The 20,011-nt window shown below is 39.4% G+C and overlaps 1 protein-coding gene across 1 annotated transcript; it reads left to right on the top strand.

Annotated features, from left to right (window-relative positions):
- Positions 1–6,052: 6,052 nt before the first annotated feature.
- BPHL (biphenyl hydrolase like) lies at positions 6,053–19,825 on the top strand (the record flags this gene model as incomplete). The annotated part of the gene is made up of 7 exons (XM_079533829.1): positions 6,053–6,141; positions 7,375–7,478; positions 8,237–8,403; positions 13,278–13,431; positions 15,667–15,798; positions 17,357–17,480; positions 19,738–19,825. 7 exons carry the CDS (start codon positions 6,053–6,055, stop codon positions 19,823–19,825), a joined length of 858 nt encoding a protein of 285 aa, XP_079389955.1.
- Between the last annotated feature and the right edge of the window lie 186 nt (positions 19,826–20,011).

Below are 20,011 nucleotides of genomic sequence, written 5' to 3' on the forward strand. Positions count from 1 at the left end.
ACACTTAACCACATCCAAGCCCACATGTATTATGTGGCATGTGCTTGTGCCACCTGGTGAGAAAAAACGCAGCCATCGCTGATATTCATGTTTCAACATAGCTGCAAAATCTTTGAGGAAAAAAAACAGACTCTTTTATAAAAGTTAGTTACACAGCAGCAATTCTGACTGCAAAAAACCAGCCATTTACTGATGGTGAGTTTATTAAGCTATGTATGGAAAGCAAGACAGATATAACGTATCCTGATGTAAAAAAATTTAAAAAAAAAAAAAAAAAAGGATATTTCTATGATCAGTTTGTCTCATCAGCCTGTAGCCAGGTGAACTGAAGAAAGTGGAGCATCTATCAGATGAAATTTGGAGAATGAAGCTGCGAATTTCAAATGTTATGCTTTGGTGATAAAGCACAGATGCTACAGATACGGCCCCACTTGCCATTTTCATTAGAGGTACTGATGACTAATAAAATGTCACTGAAGAAATTGCTTCTTTGGTGTCATTAAAAGACACAACTAAATCTCTTGCTCTCTATGAAACACTAAAAGCTACATTAAAGTGATTTTCTTTAACTTTTGTCAACATATCTGGTATGGCTATTGCTGGTCCCTGCCAATGGTTGGTAAAAAAGAGGGACTTGCAATATTAATAGAAGACAATGTAATTACCACCAGCAACTCACAACTGATGAAATATCACTGCATCACACATCAAGAAAACTGAAGAGTGAAAGCTTTCACTGTGGATAACGTTGTGCAAATCATTAAAGCTGTAACTTCCACGAAGGCAATCATTCAATCCATTGGACAATTCCAGGAGCTCCTTAGAGTCTGGATGCCAATTATGGGGACAGCATTTACTTTTCTGAAGGAAGGTGGCTAAGTTGGGGTTAAATACTAGAAAGATTTTATGATTTGCTAAATGAAATCACGTCCTTTAAGGAATCAAAAGGAAAATTTGTACCAGAACTCAAAGATTAAGAATGGCTCACAGATTTAGGGTTTTGGGTGGATTTGGCTGCTCATTTAAATGAGTTGAATATGCACCTTCAAGGTGAAAATCAGTTTATCTGTGCTGTGTTTCAAATCATAACAGCATTTGAAATGAAACTTAAATTATGGCAAGCTCAAGTTATGACCAATAATTTCATACGTTTTGACGTGTTGGCTAAACAAGGTCCTGTGAACAGCAGAAAAGATGCAGCCTTGCTTTTTATGTTGATAAAAAAAATTGAGAATAGGTTTCAAGATTTCCACAAGGTATCATCAACTGTTTTGTATATTTGCAGCTCTGTTTTCAGTCAACATGAATGCAATACCTGCAAGTTTTCAAACAGGATGTATAAGGCTGCAATCAGACATCCAACACAAAGAAAATTCTGATCATGTCTCTCTCTAAGCTTTTATAAGACAGTCTTAGCACTTTACAGCCACACCTCATTCACATCATCACTTTTGGCAGCACATACATTTGTCAACAAGTGATTTCGAGGATGAAGTACAAGAGCAACATTTCAACAAAAATCTCTGATGAACACCTGGAGAGCTCACTAAGAACTGCAACCACTTCCACTGAACCAGACAACAATGCATTAATTTCACAAAAACAAGGTCAAATATCCCACTTGTTTTATGTTTTTGTTGCTGATTTTTTATTTTAATGAAAAATAAATATATATGATAAGTTTTGTTACCTATATACATTAACTATATTATATATTCTATATGTGGCCCAAGACAAATCCTCTTCACTCGGCGTGGCCCAGGCAAGTCAAAAGCTTGAACACCCACAGGTAGTTTATGATCAGAACAGGATCTAGCATACAGATTCCATTGACTGCCTTTGTGCTGGAGGAAGCTGTCCCACAAATGAAATGAAATAGTCAGAGAACTCCTGACTTACGCTGGGTTTCCCTTCTCTCTTCAACTCCTTTCTAACTGTAAGTAGGTCACTTCCTTTCTCTATAGCAGTTTCCTTATTTCTTTGGTACCAATGCTAACTTGTACGAGAACTAGGATGCAGTCAGATAAGAAGCACTAAAGCTTATAGAACTCAGAGATTCTTGATGAGAGTTGTTTGAGACAAAAATCCACCCTAATCACCTTAGTGAGTCAGTAATACCGCTTAGGTTTGAACCATGGGTTGCAATTCCTGTGCGTCCCACACATATCTCATGTCATGAGAGCTAAATGGAGGACTAGAAGAAATATCTGGGTCACCAAGTTCACCTCTTATAAATGCGAAGAGATTCATACAACCTCTTCCACAAACAAATCAAAAGCCATCTTCTGAATGTTACTTTTGCCCCCTCCAAGGGGGAAACCGCGGTTGCTTTTGTGCTTTTATTTTTATTTGCAATCATCTTAGGAAATGCCTTGAATCTAAACAAAAATTGCACTAAGTCTTTTATTAGGACTATAGGATGCAGGTCACATTCAACTTTGAAATTAAGAGACCCCCTCACATGGACACACTTGAGCACTTTGTCTTTTTCCTGCAGCTCTTTATAAGGGCATTATAGGCACACAGACTCTGCTTAAGCTAACAGACAACTATCCTTTACTAGCGTAACAAATACATAGACAAACAGAAACAAAAGAGCAATTCTTACATACCTATCTGTGTTTCAATTTCTTCAACCTGCAATGCTCTTTGAGCCAAGATATCTGGGATCTTTTTCTACTAGCTGTTCTGCTGATCACAAAGCACTATTTACTTACTTACATATTCTTTCAATAGAAGTCACTTTGAACGTGGCTACTACACTAACTAAACAGGTCTCCTGATATAAGATGCTGCTGCTTCTATGCATGCTTCACACCTACAGATTTCCAAAATTAATTCCACATTTGCTCAATCTTTCTTGTTTGAAAGGTCAAAACAGAATCATAGAAACATCACTATTCCACATCTTATGAAGAAAGGTTGAGGGAACTGGGCTTGCTTAGCTTGGAGAAGAAAAGGCTCTGGGGAGACCTCATTGTGGCCTTCCAGTACTTGAAGGGAGCTTATAAACAGGAGGGGGAACGGCTGTTTACAAGGGTGGACAGCCTCCTTGTCTGTCCACAGGAGGACAGACAAGGGGAATGGTTTTAAATTGAGACAGGGGAGATTTAGATTAGATGTTAGGAAGAATGTTTTCACTCAGAGGGTAGTGAAGCACTGGAACAGGTTGCCCAAGGAGGTTGTGGACGCCCCATTCCTGGAGGCATTCAAGGCCAGGCTGGATGTGGCTCTGGGCAGCCTGGTCTGGTGGTTGGCGGCCCTGCACATAGCAGGGGAGTTGGAACTCGATGATCATTGTGGTCCTTTTCAACCCAGGCCATTCTATGATTCTGTGATCTTTGCTCTGAATTAGGCAATTCACCTCTATCCAAACCATACCTTTTTGTGGAGCTGCAGCAACAAGGTTTTCTCCCACAGTGAATACGCTGACTTATGATTAACATCTGAAAATAAGAGGAATCCAAGTGTCAGAGCAAACAAAAAAACAGCAGGACATTCAACTTCATAAAAAGCAGCTCAAGAGAAAGAAGGAAAAACAACCTATTAACATTACACAGGCTCAAGAACCTAGTCTGCAGCAGGAAGAAACTCTATAGCAATTGCTTAATGGAACTGGAGACAAAAGGGTGGAGCTGTATTATTTCCAGATTAAAGACATCTGTGCACAACAAGTGCAGAGCCAACTGCTCCCTATGGTTGAGTCACCATTTGTGGCTGTGTTTAAAATCCATTTGGATGTGGTACTCAGGGACTTAGAGGAGGGTTATTAGAGTTAGGTAGTATTGTAGTTGGATTTCGTGATCTTCAAGGTCTTTTCCAACCTGAGCAATTCTATGATTCCATGCTACTATGTGACAGGGAGCCAGGAACTCAGCAGTTCTATAATAGAATAATGCAGTTTGCAGGGCAAGGAAGGGTGCCACCCTACAACTGCCCATGCATTTTGAGCCCAGATTATCTTCCATACGGATCCAACCTTGGCAGGGTCTTTCTTCCACAGCTGAGGCCATTGTTCTGTGGACCCAGCTGGCATCTCTCTCCCCTCAGGCGTTTCACTCGTTCATTATATTTTGTGGAGTTCATTTTCTCCACACACATAAGAAAAAAAAAAGTTTTTGCCAGAACCGTTTCTGCTCTCCTTTCTTTAGGCCAAAGAAGGCAGAAAACCTTGAGAGATGAGTTGTACAGTCCAAGCACATAGGAAAGGAATGGTTACTTTTGTGCCTCATTTGGCCCAGATCTGTGATTAAAGGCCTGGAAACAATGCATGGTGCAGCACATCCACCTGGTTTTCATCACAATGACAGTGTGGATAACTGATCCTGGACCACCCAAACCTTAACTCTTAAGTGATACATAAATCCACTCATCTCCCTTTTCTCTTATCTGGTGAAGGTCTGGATTTTATCTTTCTAATTACCTCTTTTCTCCTTCTACATTGTGTTCAATGCTTTTTATCTAATCCCTCAGTTTTTTCACCACACCTTCTTACAAGTTACTACATCTTCAGCCATAGTAGGAGGAGGATGTGTAAGATCAGATGTTGAAAGGCATTTTTACAAGAATGAAAATGGATACAAAAAGTCTGAGACATCTCCCTCAGTGAAACATGAGATAGGAACCCTTTTGAGAGTTCCAAAGTTCAGAAAAAAGAAATAAACCAGTTTATGTAGCCAAAGAGCAAGCCGTGTCTTTTTGGTTTTGTTTTGTTTTTTTTTGTGAACTCACAACAGTCAGCTGTCACCATCTTTCACCAGAAGGAAGTGAGAACAGTGACACGCACAGCAAAAATAAGCCTCTGAAAGTGGAAGGAAAATGCAGGCTCTCATGTATGCCATTGGGCAGCAGTAAAGGCAGCTTGTCTCGATGGTGGATTACTTGTAATTAACTGTACTAAAGACCTTAATCTTAAATGGTTTGATCTGCTTGGGGGATAAACGAAACCAGTATGCTCACACAGCTGTGTTAATCTCTTTACCCACTGGCATTTGCTGTGTCTGTCATTCACCTCTAAGCACTGTTGGTCCTATACAAACAAACCGTAGTGGAGCAAGAAGGCTGACAACTTCTCACTCTCAGGATAGCCATTGAGCTCCCATTGGGCTGGGGGAAACGTGCACAAAAACTCAGGTTGGAAAAGACCTTAAAGATCATTGAGTCCAACCACAACCTAACCATACTATCTTAACTCTAACAACCCTCCATTAAATCACATCCGAACGCTTTTTAAACACATCCAGGGACGGTGACTCAACCACCTCCCTGAGGAGCCTACCCCAGTGCTTAACAACCCTTTCTGTTTTTCCTGATATCCAACCTAAACTTACCCTGGCACAACTGATTTGGCTTGGATACATCCCTCCTGCCCAGGACTAGAGCAGAAGATTGCACTTCCTGGGTCTTGTCCAAGCCTGGTACCAGCCCTAGGCTTTGTGTTGCCCCCACTACCTGCACAGCTCTCTTCACCATCAGCCCGGGCAGGCTATGGCTCAGACTGGCTTTTCTCCTCCACACGTGGCATAGTTAACGATTCTTGGTGAGGATTCTACGATTTGCATTCGGCACACAGAAGACCTTGCCCCAGAGAAGCTACAGTCCTCAGCACAGACCCAGCCGGGGGCTTTCCTCACTGTCCGTGTTCAAGGCAGAGCTGCACTTCCAAATAACCACCACGGCTTCTTTTTTCCCCCAACTCCTCTCGCACAACTAGCAAGAACAGCAGATCCCCGACCAGAAATCACAACCCCCTTCCTTTTAACCCCCTCACGCAGCACGCCAACGTCCAGCACCGCCTCTCCCTCCCCTGACTGACACCAGGGGCCGCCAATCAGAGCGCGGCAGCAGAGGCGCGTTCCCGCCGAGCGGTGTGTGGAGGGGTTGCGTTCCGCGCGTGCGCGGAGTCGCACGGAGGAGCCGCTGGCGTGCCGTGTGGTGGCGGTGCTTCACGGTGCTAGCGCTGTACCGCCTTCACGGGGCACGCGAATGACGGCCTGAGGGCGGGGCGCCCTCACAGGGAAATGGGAGGAGGCGGGGCGGGGCGGCTGGCATCATGGCGTGGCGAAGCGGGGCCTCGGCGCTGCTGATGATACAACCTCGCGCTGCGCTGCTCACAAGCCGGGGACCGGCCGCCTCCTACGGGTAATGAAAAGCACAGTCTTGAGAGGCTCGCTGCGTGCTCTGCGTTGGAGCAGCCCGGTGTTTGCAGGCGTGTGCTCTGCACGGCTGTAAGCCTTAACGCTGCTCGCTCCTTTACATTGCGGGCTGTGGGGCTGTCGGTGTTTGTTTGTCTGTTTGCTTGCTGTTTTAAGTGGGTTTTTGCAGGTATGATTATGCCAGGCAATGAAAAATGCGGTGTTTTAACGGACGCTTTGCAAAAACGAAGTCACAGTGGCAGCAGCAATACTGAACTGAGTTCAGACACAGAAGTTTCGTGTGGAGGAGACCACATCTATTTTAGCAATACCCGGCTCCAGGGCAGTTTCTCAGCATGTTAAATATATATATACATATAAATATATATATATATATATACATTTTTTAGTCCAAAAAGCGTTAAAAAAACACTGTAAGCAAAACTCTGGAATTCCACTGGACTTTACACTGAATCACGATCCAAGAGTCGTAGGTCACAAGCTCATTCCTGAGCCCCCAACGTTAATAATTGATTGGGAGAAAGGTAGAGCTGTGGAAAAAGTCAAACACTGTCTGAATCTGAACATCATAATGTACATCCCTCGCCTGCAAGAACTACATGTTGGTTACCTTCTGTACTATTAGTAGTACTGCTACTATTGCAGAACAGTATATACGCTGTAACAAGAGATTGTAATGTGTTTCACAGACAGAGAAATCCCCTTTAGAAGCAGTAAGGTCGACCCTAGCTATTTCAAAATTATGTGGCAGGAGGTTTCTCCTCTGTAGTACATATTTTTCCAACACATTTCTGTAGCTACGTAAAGCTGTAATTATATTCCCCTTCTTGGATGGTCAAGACTTTTTTCCTCCTTTATCTGAATCATTTAATAGCATTTGTGAAATAGGAGTACAAATGGCAGAAAAGGACCTCAGGAGATTGAGTCCAACTCCCCTGCTGAAGCAGGTTCCCTACAGTAGGTTCCACAGGGAGGTGTCCAGACAGGTCTTGAGTTTTCCAATAGGAGACTCCATCACCTCTCTAGTGGTCACATAATGAACCCACCTGCACCCCTGTCAAGTCTTCTGTGTGTTTGTGAAAGGACAAGTAAACAGTTTAGATTTTCCTGTATTATCCTTCATATCTAGACAAAGTAAGAATTCTGCATTCCTTGAATGTCCTTGTAGTAATGAGAATTACCTGTCTCAATGTTTTTGTTTTCCTTGCTGCATCCCTAGTACTTCAATAACGTCTGCCAAAATCCAAGTGAATGGAGTCAATCTGCATTATCAGCAAACAGGAGAAGGGAGCCATGCAGTTCTTCTGCTTCCTGGAATGCTAGGTCTGGAGATTTTGTTTTTTTCTTAATAGTGCAACCACCTCTTTAACCATCTGCTCTTTTGCTAGAGTGCACAAACTATTTTGTAATATGTCCAGCACCCAATTATAGAGCATTTTCATTAAAAGGTGAATTATTACACATATAAAAGATAGGAAAATGTAGAGGTATAGCAACCAGTTAACTGTTTTTAAAGATTTTAAATATATCTCCGGGCAACTTTTATACAAAATGATCTCGGTTCTCAATTTCTCAACTCTCATAGTCACTCATACCTTCTGGGTTGGACTGTGGGAAAAGGAATAGGGTGTCCATCAAATAGCTACAACAAGGTGCAAAGTAATGTGAGGAAAAAAAATCAGGTCAGCTGTATTTGTTACGCAGCTGATTGTTGCATCCCTCTTAGGAACTAGGTGCATTTCAGTTGAATTAATAAACATTGCAGTTTATTAATAAGTCCCTATCTCAGACAGTAATTCCAGGAAACTCAGTTTAAGATGCTCTTCTAGAACATCCATGCAGAGCATCATTTTTTATAAGCTTGCCTTCCTACTAGAAAGTTTGCTCTCATCATACTGCATATACTTCTAAAGATTTTTATTATGCACTTCATGGCTGAGAATTGCAACCCTTAGTCAGAGATAAAGTATAAAGCCTCTTTTTTAGAATTAAGATACAAGTTTCCCCAGTTTCCATCAAGAGTATATATGCTGTATGTGTGTTATGGTGGTTACTTTAATTGAAGAATGATGGTTTTCCAGGGAGTGGTCAAACCGATTTTGGACCACAGCTTAAGTCCATGAATAAGCAGCTATTCACAGTTGTCGCTTGGGATCCACGAGGATACGGACAGTCCATCCCTCCCTCTCGAGACTTCCCTCCAGATTTCTTTGAGAGAGATGCAAAGGATGCTGTGGATCTTATGCAGGTAAATCTATTCTCAGATTTTACTGTAAATATAAAACTATTTTTCTTAAGTTTTGCAGGTGAAAGAGTGCTGCGAAGTATGTGTTGTGGTTTAACCCCAGGAGGCAGCTCAGCAGCACACAACTGATCGCTTACTCTCCCCTGATGGGATGGGAGAAAGAGTCAGAAAGATGGCAATCATGAGTTGAGATAGACAGTTTACTAGGTAAAGCAAAAGCTGTGCATTCAAGCAAGGCAAAATAAGGAATCCATTCAGTACTTCATACTGGCAGGCAGATGTTCAGCCACAGGAAAGCACAGCTCATCACACATAACTGTTACCTGAGAAGGCAAACACCTTCATTCTCAACATCCACCACCTTCCTTTTTTTCCCCTAGCTTGTATTGCCAAGCATGCTCTCATGTATGGGACATCCCTATGGTCAGTTGGGGTCAGCTGACCTGGTTTTGTCCCCTCCAAGCTTCTCTTGCACCCCCAGCTTCCTCACTGCAGATCAGTATGAGAAACAGAGAAATCCTTGACTGTATAAGCACTGTTCTGCAATAACTGAAGATATTGGTGTGTTATCACTGTTATTTTCATTAAAAATCCAAACTACATCATCATACAAGCCTCTGTGAGGAAAATTAAATCTATCCCAGTGAAAACCATGACAATATGTTATTTCCAACAGAAAACAAGTTAAGCTAAACATACCAATGAAGGCTTAAAACTGGGCAGATATGCACTGTTCTGGAAAATATTTTCTTCTGCAATATACAAAGAAGTTCAGCTTTGGGAATTACAAAGCAATAAGTTCTTATTCCAAAACCTTACCCTAAGAGATTTACAGATGAAAACCAGTAGGTTTAGGTAAACTATATATGAAAAACAAGGACTAAGCCAGGTGATTTAACTGGAAGAGGTTACAATAGTGAAAAGTTCTTAGAAATTTATCTAGCTAATACAAGCTTGACATTTTACCATGAGCAATCCAGTTCAAGAGACATCTGATCTGAAAACTGACTTGGCACTTCGCATTTTACAGCCTATTACTGCAATAATTTTTGTAGGAAATCAAAGGATTCCTGTAATCATATCAGATCTTAGCTAGCGCTGTTATTGTGATTATGAAGACTACGATTCAAAGTTGTTATTATCTCTCCATCTTACAGATTTTTTGGTTTTATTTCAAATCTATGTTCCTAAGCTGTACTTTTATTCCATCCTCTAAGTGCTAACACTGTTTTCTGGTTTAGTTCTAATATTTTGGCCTTGTTATGTTAAGCTATACAGTTTCGTTGGCCATGTTAAGAAAGTTGGCAGAGCATGAAAATTCCAAAAATATGAGAGAAGATTCAGTCAGTGAATCCAACTGTATTTAACTGTAACGAGCAGTAACCTTACAGAAAGAACCATATGAAGCTGGAAATGCAGTCTTCCTCGAGTATTCTGTGTGGTGAAACAAAATAAGTCTGACAGCAGAATCAGGATTAAAATACAGTTGTGCCCTCTAACCATATAAGCAATCTCTCTGCACAGTAAGTCGCCAATTTCTTCTGCTACACAAACAAAGAAAAGAAAGCTGCTATCATGGGTAGGTGACAAACTTTCTGTTTAAATGGTTGGAACTCCCTTTCCCTGCCTCTGTTGAAAAACTGATAGCTGCAAAATAGAAAACAGAGCTAGAGCTGTCCTTAAAGAGCATATAATCGTAATGCAGGCAGTCAAAGAGGGCAGCAGTCCACAGATTTCTAAAGCTGCCAAGACAAATGAGATGTGGCATCCTGTTTTTTTGAAGATGTTCACTGATGTAAGCATGTAACAACTATTTGTTAAAATCTTCCCAAGGGCAAGTAACTTGATTCTATTTTAGCACAACGTGAAGGATAGCACAAATCCCACGTAATCACCCTAACTAGGATTTCCAGCATAAAACGAAGTCATAGCTCCTGCAGAGGGCTGTCTAATGATATGTGGTTTGCATGCAAACAGCCTGCAGACAAACAAAACCCATTGGTATGGGTGAGCCCTCAGTGCCTTTATTCTGGGCTCTTTCAGATTCTGGTGCCTCTCCTGGAGCTGTGACTGCTGCAGAGTTTCAGTGAAGTAACAGAAGTATAAATTCTGAAGAGTTTTAGCACCTTGATGCAGATGACAGTGCTATGCATCAGTGAACATGTTCTGCAAAGGAATTGAGATAAAATTGAAGGAGTCTAATGCATATATGTCCATTCTGCTATACTCCATCCCAATCTCTAACGAAAACCGCAATGAAGGCCCAAAGCATTAAAAATTAGTACTGTGGAAACAGTCAGTTGATATTTAAGAGGTTCTTAGTCTGGAAATCTACTGTTGAAGTAAAAAGGTGGCTTTGGGCTTCTCCCAGTTTTTGTAGATCAACTGTAGACCTTGTGGCATGCTTGCTGTGGTCCAAAGAAATAATATATAGTACAGAGTTCATTTTGTTCACTGGTTGGGTAAAGACAGCACAAAATCACCCACAGAACTGAAGAGCTGAAACCTAGCTTACAGGTAACTGCCAGTATAAGTTAGAGGCCTGCAGGGTAAGTCATTCAAAACTAAAGCAAACAAACATGCACACCATTTCCAAGACATCTGTTGCATTGCATTGGTTTTGGGGGTTGTTTTTGTGGGGTTTTTTTTGGAGGGCCATAGAGGATAAAATAAATTCTTCCTTCTGAAAAGGCATCCTGAGAAAACCCCAAAAAATGCAACAAAATAATGGCTAGTTAGTGAGAGAAGTACATAACTGGGGGCAAACTGGTTAAAGCACTGGCAAATTGCCTAGGATGGAGAATAAAAATTTTAATCATCAGGCAACTTTGAGATGCATAATTTGCTACTGGCACGAGGAGAACAGCAGCAACACCAAAAACATAAGCTTTATGAGCACTGCTGCCAGCTCCTAAAACTTGCCAGTGACACTTTGGCAGAACGATACTGAAAATTGATCATTTGTAACTAATTTTTTCTGCAGACCGGGGCCTACATGTAACTAGCTGCTAAAATTCAAGGCTCCTTTTTCTTGCTGTCAGATCTTACCTTACATGTCCTCTATCCCCTATCTTATTTCTTTTCTGTTTGCTAATTAGGGCTTAGACAGATGAAATCTGGGATTGAGCAAGACTACAGTGAGCTTAGTATCAAGGAAGCTGCCAAAACCAGATAAGTCCAATAGCAATAGAAAAAAAACAGGTATCAGTTTGACTGATAAGGCTGTGCCTCACTTGAGCATCATGTTTACAAGCAGCAGGAGCAAGCTTCCAGATTATAACTACTTTTTCCTTTCTCTGTAGTTCTTTTGTTTCTCTTATTTCCTGTTTCTGCTTTCTTCTCTCCAAAGAAAGCAGGACTTGTATTCCAGCAGCAGAACACTGAGTGCCAAAACAACACATTCAACTAACTTCTTTTTTTCCCTTCGAAAGTACCACATCTTCTTTAAAGCTATCTAAAAATTTTTAAAAAGAAAAAAGAACACAAGCAAACAAAAAAAAAACCTTCAAAACTTTAAATTATGCCTTTTTTTGCTAAAGAGTTCACAAACTCAGGCTCCTGTATACAAAGCTGCTATTGAATATTGTTCCAGTACAAACTTCAGATTTATTTCATAGAATAGCTTGGGTTGGAAGGGACCCCAAGGATCATCAAGTTCCAACCCCCTGCTGCATGCAAGGCCACCAACCTCCAGATCTGGTACTAGACCAGGCTGCCCAGGGCCCCATCCAACCTGCCCTTGAACACCTCCAGTGACAGAGCATGCACAACCTCTCTGGGCAGCCTGTTCCAGCACCTCACCACTCTCGCAGTAAAAACCTTCCCCCTGACGTCCAATCACCTAATTCTCTCTTTGAGCTTAAAACCATTCCCCCTTGTCCTATCACTATCTACCCTTGTAAAAAGTTGATTCCCCTCCTGTTTATAATGCCCTTTTAAATGCTGGAAGGCTGCAGTGAGGTCTATTCCTTTGCTTCCTAGCATCTTTATCTTCCTCACCTTTTGCTCACTGAACATCATACACACAAAATCCTCTCTCCAGTCACTGATCTTACCCTCTACCACAGGCCTTGGAATATGAGAAAACTAGCTTCAGATTCTAAGAGGAAAGCAATGTACAAGTCAGAGCTAATTAATGTCCCGGTTGACGTATTTTTTGTTCTGAGCCTTCCTTTTTGAGAAAAAGATATTGCAATATTAATGTTTTGAATTGGAATTCATGAGGTACTAATATTTAAAATGTCATGTATGCTTCAGAAAGTGTAGATTAGGCACCTAAATTTGATACAATCCTATAGCAAACACTCTTTAAGCATTTTTTTTTATCATTATAAATTTTTTCTTAAATAGGTCAGCTAGCATCAATAAATTAATTCACCCAATTTCATTTTCCAAGTCTTAAACTTTTCTTAAGTTCATTTTGGGTTACATACCATCCCACACTGCAGTACTCTTTGTCAACTTTATGTGAAGAGAATCCACACATTCTGTGTACTATCGGTCTCTAAGACTTCACTGTCATAGGATGCAGTGAATCTCTAATACTTCTCTAGGTCTTTGCTATCCATTCTAAATAAATATTTCTTAATGTCAAGACAGCTTCTTAAATGCTGTAAGAATCTAATATAATATAATAATCACTGATTATTTCATTAAATAGTCATGAAAAATTAGAAGTGTGAGTAGAGTTTTTTTGTGTTGTTTTTGTTTTTTAAGCATATGAGCTTTCCTTTAGCAGGAAAATCTACCTGGAAGCTACCCTATCTCATTCAACCATGCAGTGTTGTGTCTAAATCTGCACTGCTGCTTTCTGATAATCGCTTCATGTCCGCTTACTAAAAATATCAGTTTTATATAACTTTCTTGTATCAACAAAGGCACTGAAATTTAAGAAGTTCTCTTTGCTGGGATGGAGCGATGGTGGCATTACAGCACTCATTGCAGCTGCAAAGTATCCAGCTCTTATCCACAAGATGGTTGTCTGGGGAGCAAACGCTAGCGTTACTCAAGAGGATGTGAGAATTTATAATGGTATGTATAAACTGAATGGCTAGAAAAATAGCATATTCTAGAATAATTAGTCTCATCTTCATCCAAGGATCTTAGTCACATTACAGCTAAGGAGAGACAGAGCTGAGGACACAACAAATTTAAAGCAACAGGATACAAAATTCACCAAATTGTTACACAAGGGGATAGACTAAAATCATAGGGAAAAATCTCCCAACAATTACTGCAGGGTAACATAGCAGGGTTAAAAAGAAGTTGTCATCAACAGCCACTAAAAAGTATAACTTCTAGTAGCTTATCAGTATATTTCAGCAGGTAAGATTTTTGTTGCTATACCAAGTTCCTAAATTTAAATTCTGAATAATCTTACTAACCCTTGGCTGAATTTACTTTCTCACATCTTGCACAACTTTTAGACACAGTCCACGAAAAACTGTTATATTAACACGTAACAGCTTTACCTCTAGGGCACATATAATACGTAGTAAGAAAACAAGCTTATAACTTGCTATTTGGAGGTCAGAAAGCAAATGAATTATTCATGTAAAATCCCAGAATACCTTTCTAATTTGCATTTCTTTTAAGTTAATTACTGTGGTTACAAAATCCTTCCAAAATAAACGAACACCGGATTTCTAATCATTATTAAATTCATGCAAAATAAAATCTGACCATTTACTATCTAAAGCAAAACAACAAAAAAAGCACTAGTTGAAATTAGAAATGAAGAATTAACTGTAAAGTCTCTCAACAAGTGTAACTGAGGATAGTTTTATTTAAATGATTGGAGTTTGATTTATACCAGCTGTGGAACCTGGCTGTTTTTTCAGCCAAGTAACTGGTGTCTGTGTCACACATGTACTTAAATCCCTTGTACTGAGTCGTTTTCATTATCAGTAGCAGTAGTGTTTCTTTCTTAGCTTTGTAAACACGCTACGTTAGTTCTCTACATGCTATTATATGAGCAGAGGTTCTATTACATGATAATTACAAAATGTACATCAGTCAGAATCAGTCATTTGGAAAAAAAAAAGTCTTACTTTGAAAGGACTGCAGGTAGCATCTTCCCCATTGCTGACTTTTGGCCTTTTTGTGGATTGGTGCTTTCAGCTGCTTAAGATTCAGTGCATTTCATCTGCAGTTGAGGGTTTGGTAAAAGAGAAAAGTTTTCTTTTGGTACTGTGTCCATTCAATATTTAGCTTTCTTTTTCCCCCAGCTTCATAAAATAAGGTCAGCAGCATGGATAAAACAGCAGATTTTGTAATGGAAACAGTTGGTCAGTAAAGTCAGTAACACACACCCTGGGATGATCAAACTTGTTTCCCAGTGGTTCCCCATCAGATGCTGTTATAAAACAACACTTTCAATCAATCAGTACTGCTTTGCTCGTTTGGCTTCACAGGTTCTGTTTGTTAATTAATGCCAAACTCCTTTTTCCCCTTATTTCCTGTTTGAAGCCAATTAAGAGCTCTGCTAGTGGTGTATATTACTGTTCGAGGAGTTGGCACTTTTCATTGAATAGGTCTCTTTCACATTCTCTGTTTTGTCAACATTATTTTGAGCTTTCTTGATTTAAAGATTTACAACTGAAATACAGTTGAATGAAAGTGACCTTTATGGGTGTCTGATCTGTGACCTGTATTGAAAATTTTGGGGGAAAAACAGGTGAACTTGATGTCAGACTCCTAAACTATAGCCAGGATGTCGTGAGTCACTGGGCCCTATTAAGTAAAGTTGCTTGTTTTTCTCTAAGACCATGGCAAATGTCTAATGATGTCAGCCTGCTGGAATGCCTTAGTAAGAGCTTCATTCTTCTGAACAGTGCTAATCATGGAAGAACTTCCTCCCATAAGCCAAAGCGAAAGGCTGAAGGATATAAAAAAGTGCTGCCAGCTCTGCCACACTGTTACAAAAATAGTTCTCTTTTTATACACAAAGTACCTCCTTGAACTCATCTTCTTCATACCCTCAAAAAAAGAAAAATCAGAAGTCATAGAACTGTCCTATGTACATAGTTTTGTTCCTGATGAATGTCATAAGCCAGTTCTGTAACTCACACTCCAGCAAGGATAATAAAACAACAGTTTTTTTAAAACCTTTTCCCCACTAAGAATTGTTTAAAACTATTCAGTGCAGTTTCAAGTTTGAAATCCATGTCTGCATTCAGCGTTGAAAAATTATTCAAACGTTGTCAGTACTGAGTTTTGTCTTGTTGCAGGTAAGATCCTAACATATTTCAATGTTATCTTATGTAGGTATCCGAGATGTTTCAAAATGGAGTGAGAAGGTTAAGAAACCACTTGAAGAGCTGTATGGACATAAGTACTTTGCAGAAACCTGTGAGGCTTGGGTAGATGGAATAGCCCGCTTTGCTGAAAATTCAGGTGGTAAGGCTTCCACGGTGTTGATTTGAAGCAGTTATAGTAGCAGACAGTTTTGGATAGGAATCCTAGTAGTCAGGAAAGGATGGCCTCTTCATATGGCATTAAAAGCTGGGTCTGGCTCACACTTATGAATAAAGGAGTTACTTCATAGATGTTTCACAGAACCAGCAAGGTACAGGAGGATAAATGATTTATGGAAATCATTAGCTGATGAGTCTCTTTGCTTGTTCTGCCATAAAACTACATTAGTAAATAGTTTTCGTCATGCAGATTGAACATGAGGGATTCTGCTCAGCTTTTTTCTGCTCTACTTTCTCAGTGTCAAAGGTCTACCTCTTGGTGACATTTGTAAGCTCTCCAGAATGTCACATGTGTTCGTCTAAGTTTCTGAAAATGGGAGCTGAAACGCTGTTTAAAAGCTAGTAGTGTATAATGAGTACAAAAAAAGGAAGTTCACATTTTGACAGCTATAACTGAACAAAACATTAAAAAAATACTATTGACACAGCTTGGCTATTTAAAATCCAAAGTAGTTCAACCAGGCAATATAATCATTCCTGAATGTTTATCTCTGAAGATTTGTCCAATTACTCTACATAGACTTTTGCAACAAAGGGTATATCGAAAACCCAGGCCAGTTAAACTTTGAAGCCTCCCTTTATTTCACTATAGATGACTTCAGACAAGTGAATTTTAGGGTTTTTGTTTGTTTGTTTTCCAAATTAAATACTATTAACTTACTGTTTTTAAGTGGCTCAACTAGCTTATACTCTTCACATATAAAAATAAAATCTTTATTGAAACATAGGTTTGTGTGCCATGAAATTTAGTGGTAGATATGTTGAAATTTATCTCCTGTCCCCTGTATTTCCTGTCAAGCCTACATGGAGCCTGCTTAGCTGCAGAAAAATGTAGAGGTCTGTAATGCTCAGCTCCATTTTAGGGCCAGTTCTCTTTAATGTTTCCATAAATGACTTGGATGCAGGACAAGAAATTGTTTTGAGCATGTTGATGATATTAAACTGGGAGAAGTTGTTGACTCCATCAAGGATGGAGATACCTTGTAGAGAGATCTTGACAGATCAGAAAGCAGGACAGTCACCGACCACATGAAGTTTAACAAGAGTGGGTGCTGGATTCTGCACCTGGGAAGGGGCAGTCCTGGCCATATGCACAAACTGGGAGATGAGATGCTGGGGAGAAGCCCCACTGAAAGAGATCTGGGGGTCTTATAAACCTATGTAACAAAACGTAGCATTGAATGCAAAAACAACAAAAACTAAGGTTGAAGAGAAGAAAGCAGGGCTGGGGAAAATAGCTTCATTTGCTGTGTCTGTTTCTGTTAATGACCACTAACAGAGCAAATTTCACTGCTTGTGTGCTACTTAAAAGAAATAAATATTAGTCCTGTTAATACACTTCTGTGGAATAATTGCATGCTATCCACAAGGAGAAACAATGGCTAGAACCCAAGTGGAGTTCGAGTCCTTTGCAGAAACAGCTTTGGTCTTTCACTTTTATTTTTTTTATGAAGTGCAACCTTCATTTATTTTCTCCCTAGGTAGTATCTGTCAACAGTTGCTGCCTCATATCAAATGTCCTACATTAATAATTCATGGTGAGAAAGACCCTTTGGTTCCACGCTTTCATGCAGAATATATTCATGATCACATCAAAGGCTCCCGGTAAGTTACACGATGGACTGTTTCTACCTGATTGTTAAAGAAAAGAAGAAATTAAAATACACGACGTTAAAAAAAAAAAAAAAAAAAAAAAAAAAAAAAAAAAAAGCATTTGGACAAATCAGTCCTGCTGTAGATGAAACTATTCTCAACTTCCCTGTCAAGTTATGTAAACAGTGTATTTGAGCCTTTATGTAAAAAGAAAGAAGAAGCAGTAATTCAATAAGTACCTTCCTAATGTTCTCCAAAAGAAACTAAGGAAAGTCCTCTTGATCTCTTCACTTCTCACCAGATATATATCTTTTTCTTGTTATAGTCATTGCATTCCTTATCTTGTGAGATACCTAACTTCTGTTCCACTCAGTGAGCAATGAATTCAGATGCTATGAATAGAGCAAGAACACCAGCTACTAGAGGGAGGCAGAGAATACTGATCTCTGCTCTTCCTTATTGATGTGAGCAACAATCTCTAAGATTTTATTTTCAGAAGTTCCTTGAATTTGTTGTTTCAGAAAAGTGACATGGAAAAAAAAATAAATCATACAGCTGTGTTGAAGTATTACTCCATAAACAAGAAAAGTCAAGACACTCATTGTGAAAACCCAAAAATGCTACCCATAAAAAGGAGGGATTCCACTATCTTTCTTTTCTTCATAGATTTGCATATAAATTCAAGGTTTCTATTACTACTCAGCAACAGATCATGCTGACTAACACTCAAGAGAAGAATTAGAACTGAAACATTTTTATGAATGCAAAGTGTAAGAATCTGTTTCACTGATGTCACCTCTGTGAGAAATTGAGTGATATGTTTACCTTAAAGTCAGCTCTGCCATTCATAAAAGACATTATGCAACAGGAAAGATAGGGAAACCTTCTTAATAACCACATACAGATTTTTATTTTAAATGCTTGACAGTCAGTTACTCCCACAGATGCCCTGCTTAGAATACCTATAGTCATGTTAGATTTCCCTGAAAAATGCTCTAAGGCATGCCATAACAAAAACTAGACAAAGATCAGATAGCTTCTTCAGAAGGACCACAAGGGTAGAAAGTGTTAGAAGTTGCCAAACAGTAAAATGTAAAGCTGTTCTTTACATGTCTTTGTGCTGAAGTGCTCTCCCATAAATGCATTTACCCAATAAGGAATCAAACCAAAGATTAAATATCAGAAATACAGAGAAAAGACAGGCACATGACCTCCTTTTTCTCTTGTTGCACTAAAGATAGTTCATAAAAGGTGGAAAGTTCTAAGGTTATTTTCAGTAATAATTTGAATATCACCTTTTCTTGTCTTGATTTCTCTCTAAATAGTAAATTAGAAAAGGTGTTGTTGTTTGTAGTGCAGATACATTGATTCTGTCATAAGCATGCCATCATTCTGTATTTGAATGGCTAGAATTAGGTAACATTAGGTATATCACTGTGGATGGTATTCATGAGTGCTGTTCTGTTTGCAAATCTGTATATTGCTTTGTCTTTGAAGAAACAGTCTTAGTGAAATTCAGACAGAAATACTAGAACTACATATGTTCACACTGGTGCTCTTTTCTTCCTGAAACTAAGCATCACTTGATCACCACTAAGAGAATTATTGCCTTTGCTGTGGCAGGATTTAAATGGCATGAAGACAGCACAGCAAAGTATCAGACAATGTGGTCTTTAGCTGTTGAAGCTGATAAAAGCTGTTAAACAAAGAGTTTCACAACATGATATATGTGCTAGAAGTACATACATGAAGCTTTTCCCAGAGAGAAAACAACAGCAATTAGTTCAGTCTTGTCTCACCTATCAGTTAACAGCTTAAAGATTTAGACTATTCAGAGACCCTCCTAAACCTTTTTGTAGCTTAAGTCACAATTCAACTATGGAAGTACAGACTTCACTTTTTACTCTAAAAAGCAACAGAAGCAAAGCAGCTGAGGTGTTTCACATACCTTTAGATGTATCCTACTCACCTAAATTTCAGCGTCATCTTTGCACACCACTGAAGAGGTTCTTAAACTAGGTGCAAGACACAAATTTGTTTAAAGCATAGTTTATCCTTCCCAAAGTGGAGGAAATATTTTGTTGTTTCAACTTATCCTGTAGCTGACATTCTGATCCACATACACACAAACAGTGCATCAGTGTTACATCGATATCTTTACTTGGGAAACCAAGAGCAAAGGAAAAGGACAAACTGTTTACTTGTGCTCCCACAGTATAGTGCATATTCAGAATATTGTGGTTTTTTTTCCCCCCCTCCTTCTTTTTAGGTTGCATCTCATGCCAGAAGGAAAGCATAATCTACATCTCCGTTTTGCAGAAGAGTTCAACAGAGAAGTAGAAGAATTCTTACGGTGACCTAAACTGTAAAGTTAGAGGTTTTTGTCCTTGCACTGTTTAGGAAATTTAGTGATTGTGTTTTTCATTCACATTAGGGATGAGTCTCATAAAGAAAAGAAAAAAAAAAAAAAAAAGATATTTCCATGACAGAGATCCATATTAACAATATGTAAGTCTCTGTGGATCAGAATATGCCACTGTACT

This window comes from Tetrao urogallus, assembly GCF_951394365.1.
Source record: "Tetrao urogallus genome assembly, chromosome: 3".
NCBI lineage: Eukaryota > Metazoa > Chordata > Aves > Galliformes > Phasianidae > Tetrao > Tetrao urogallus.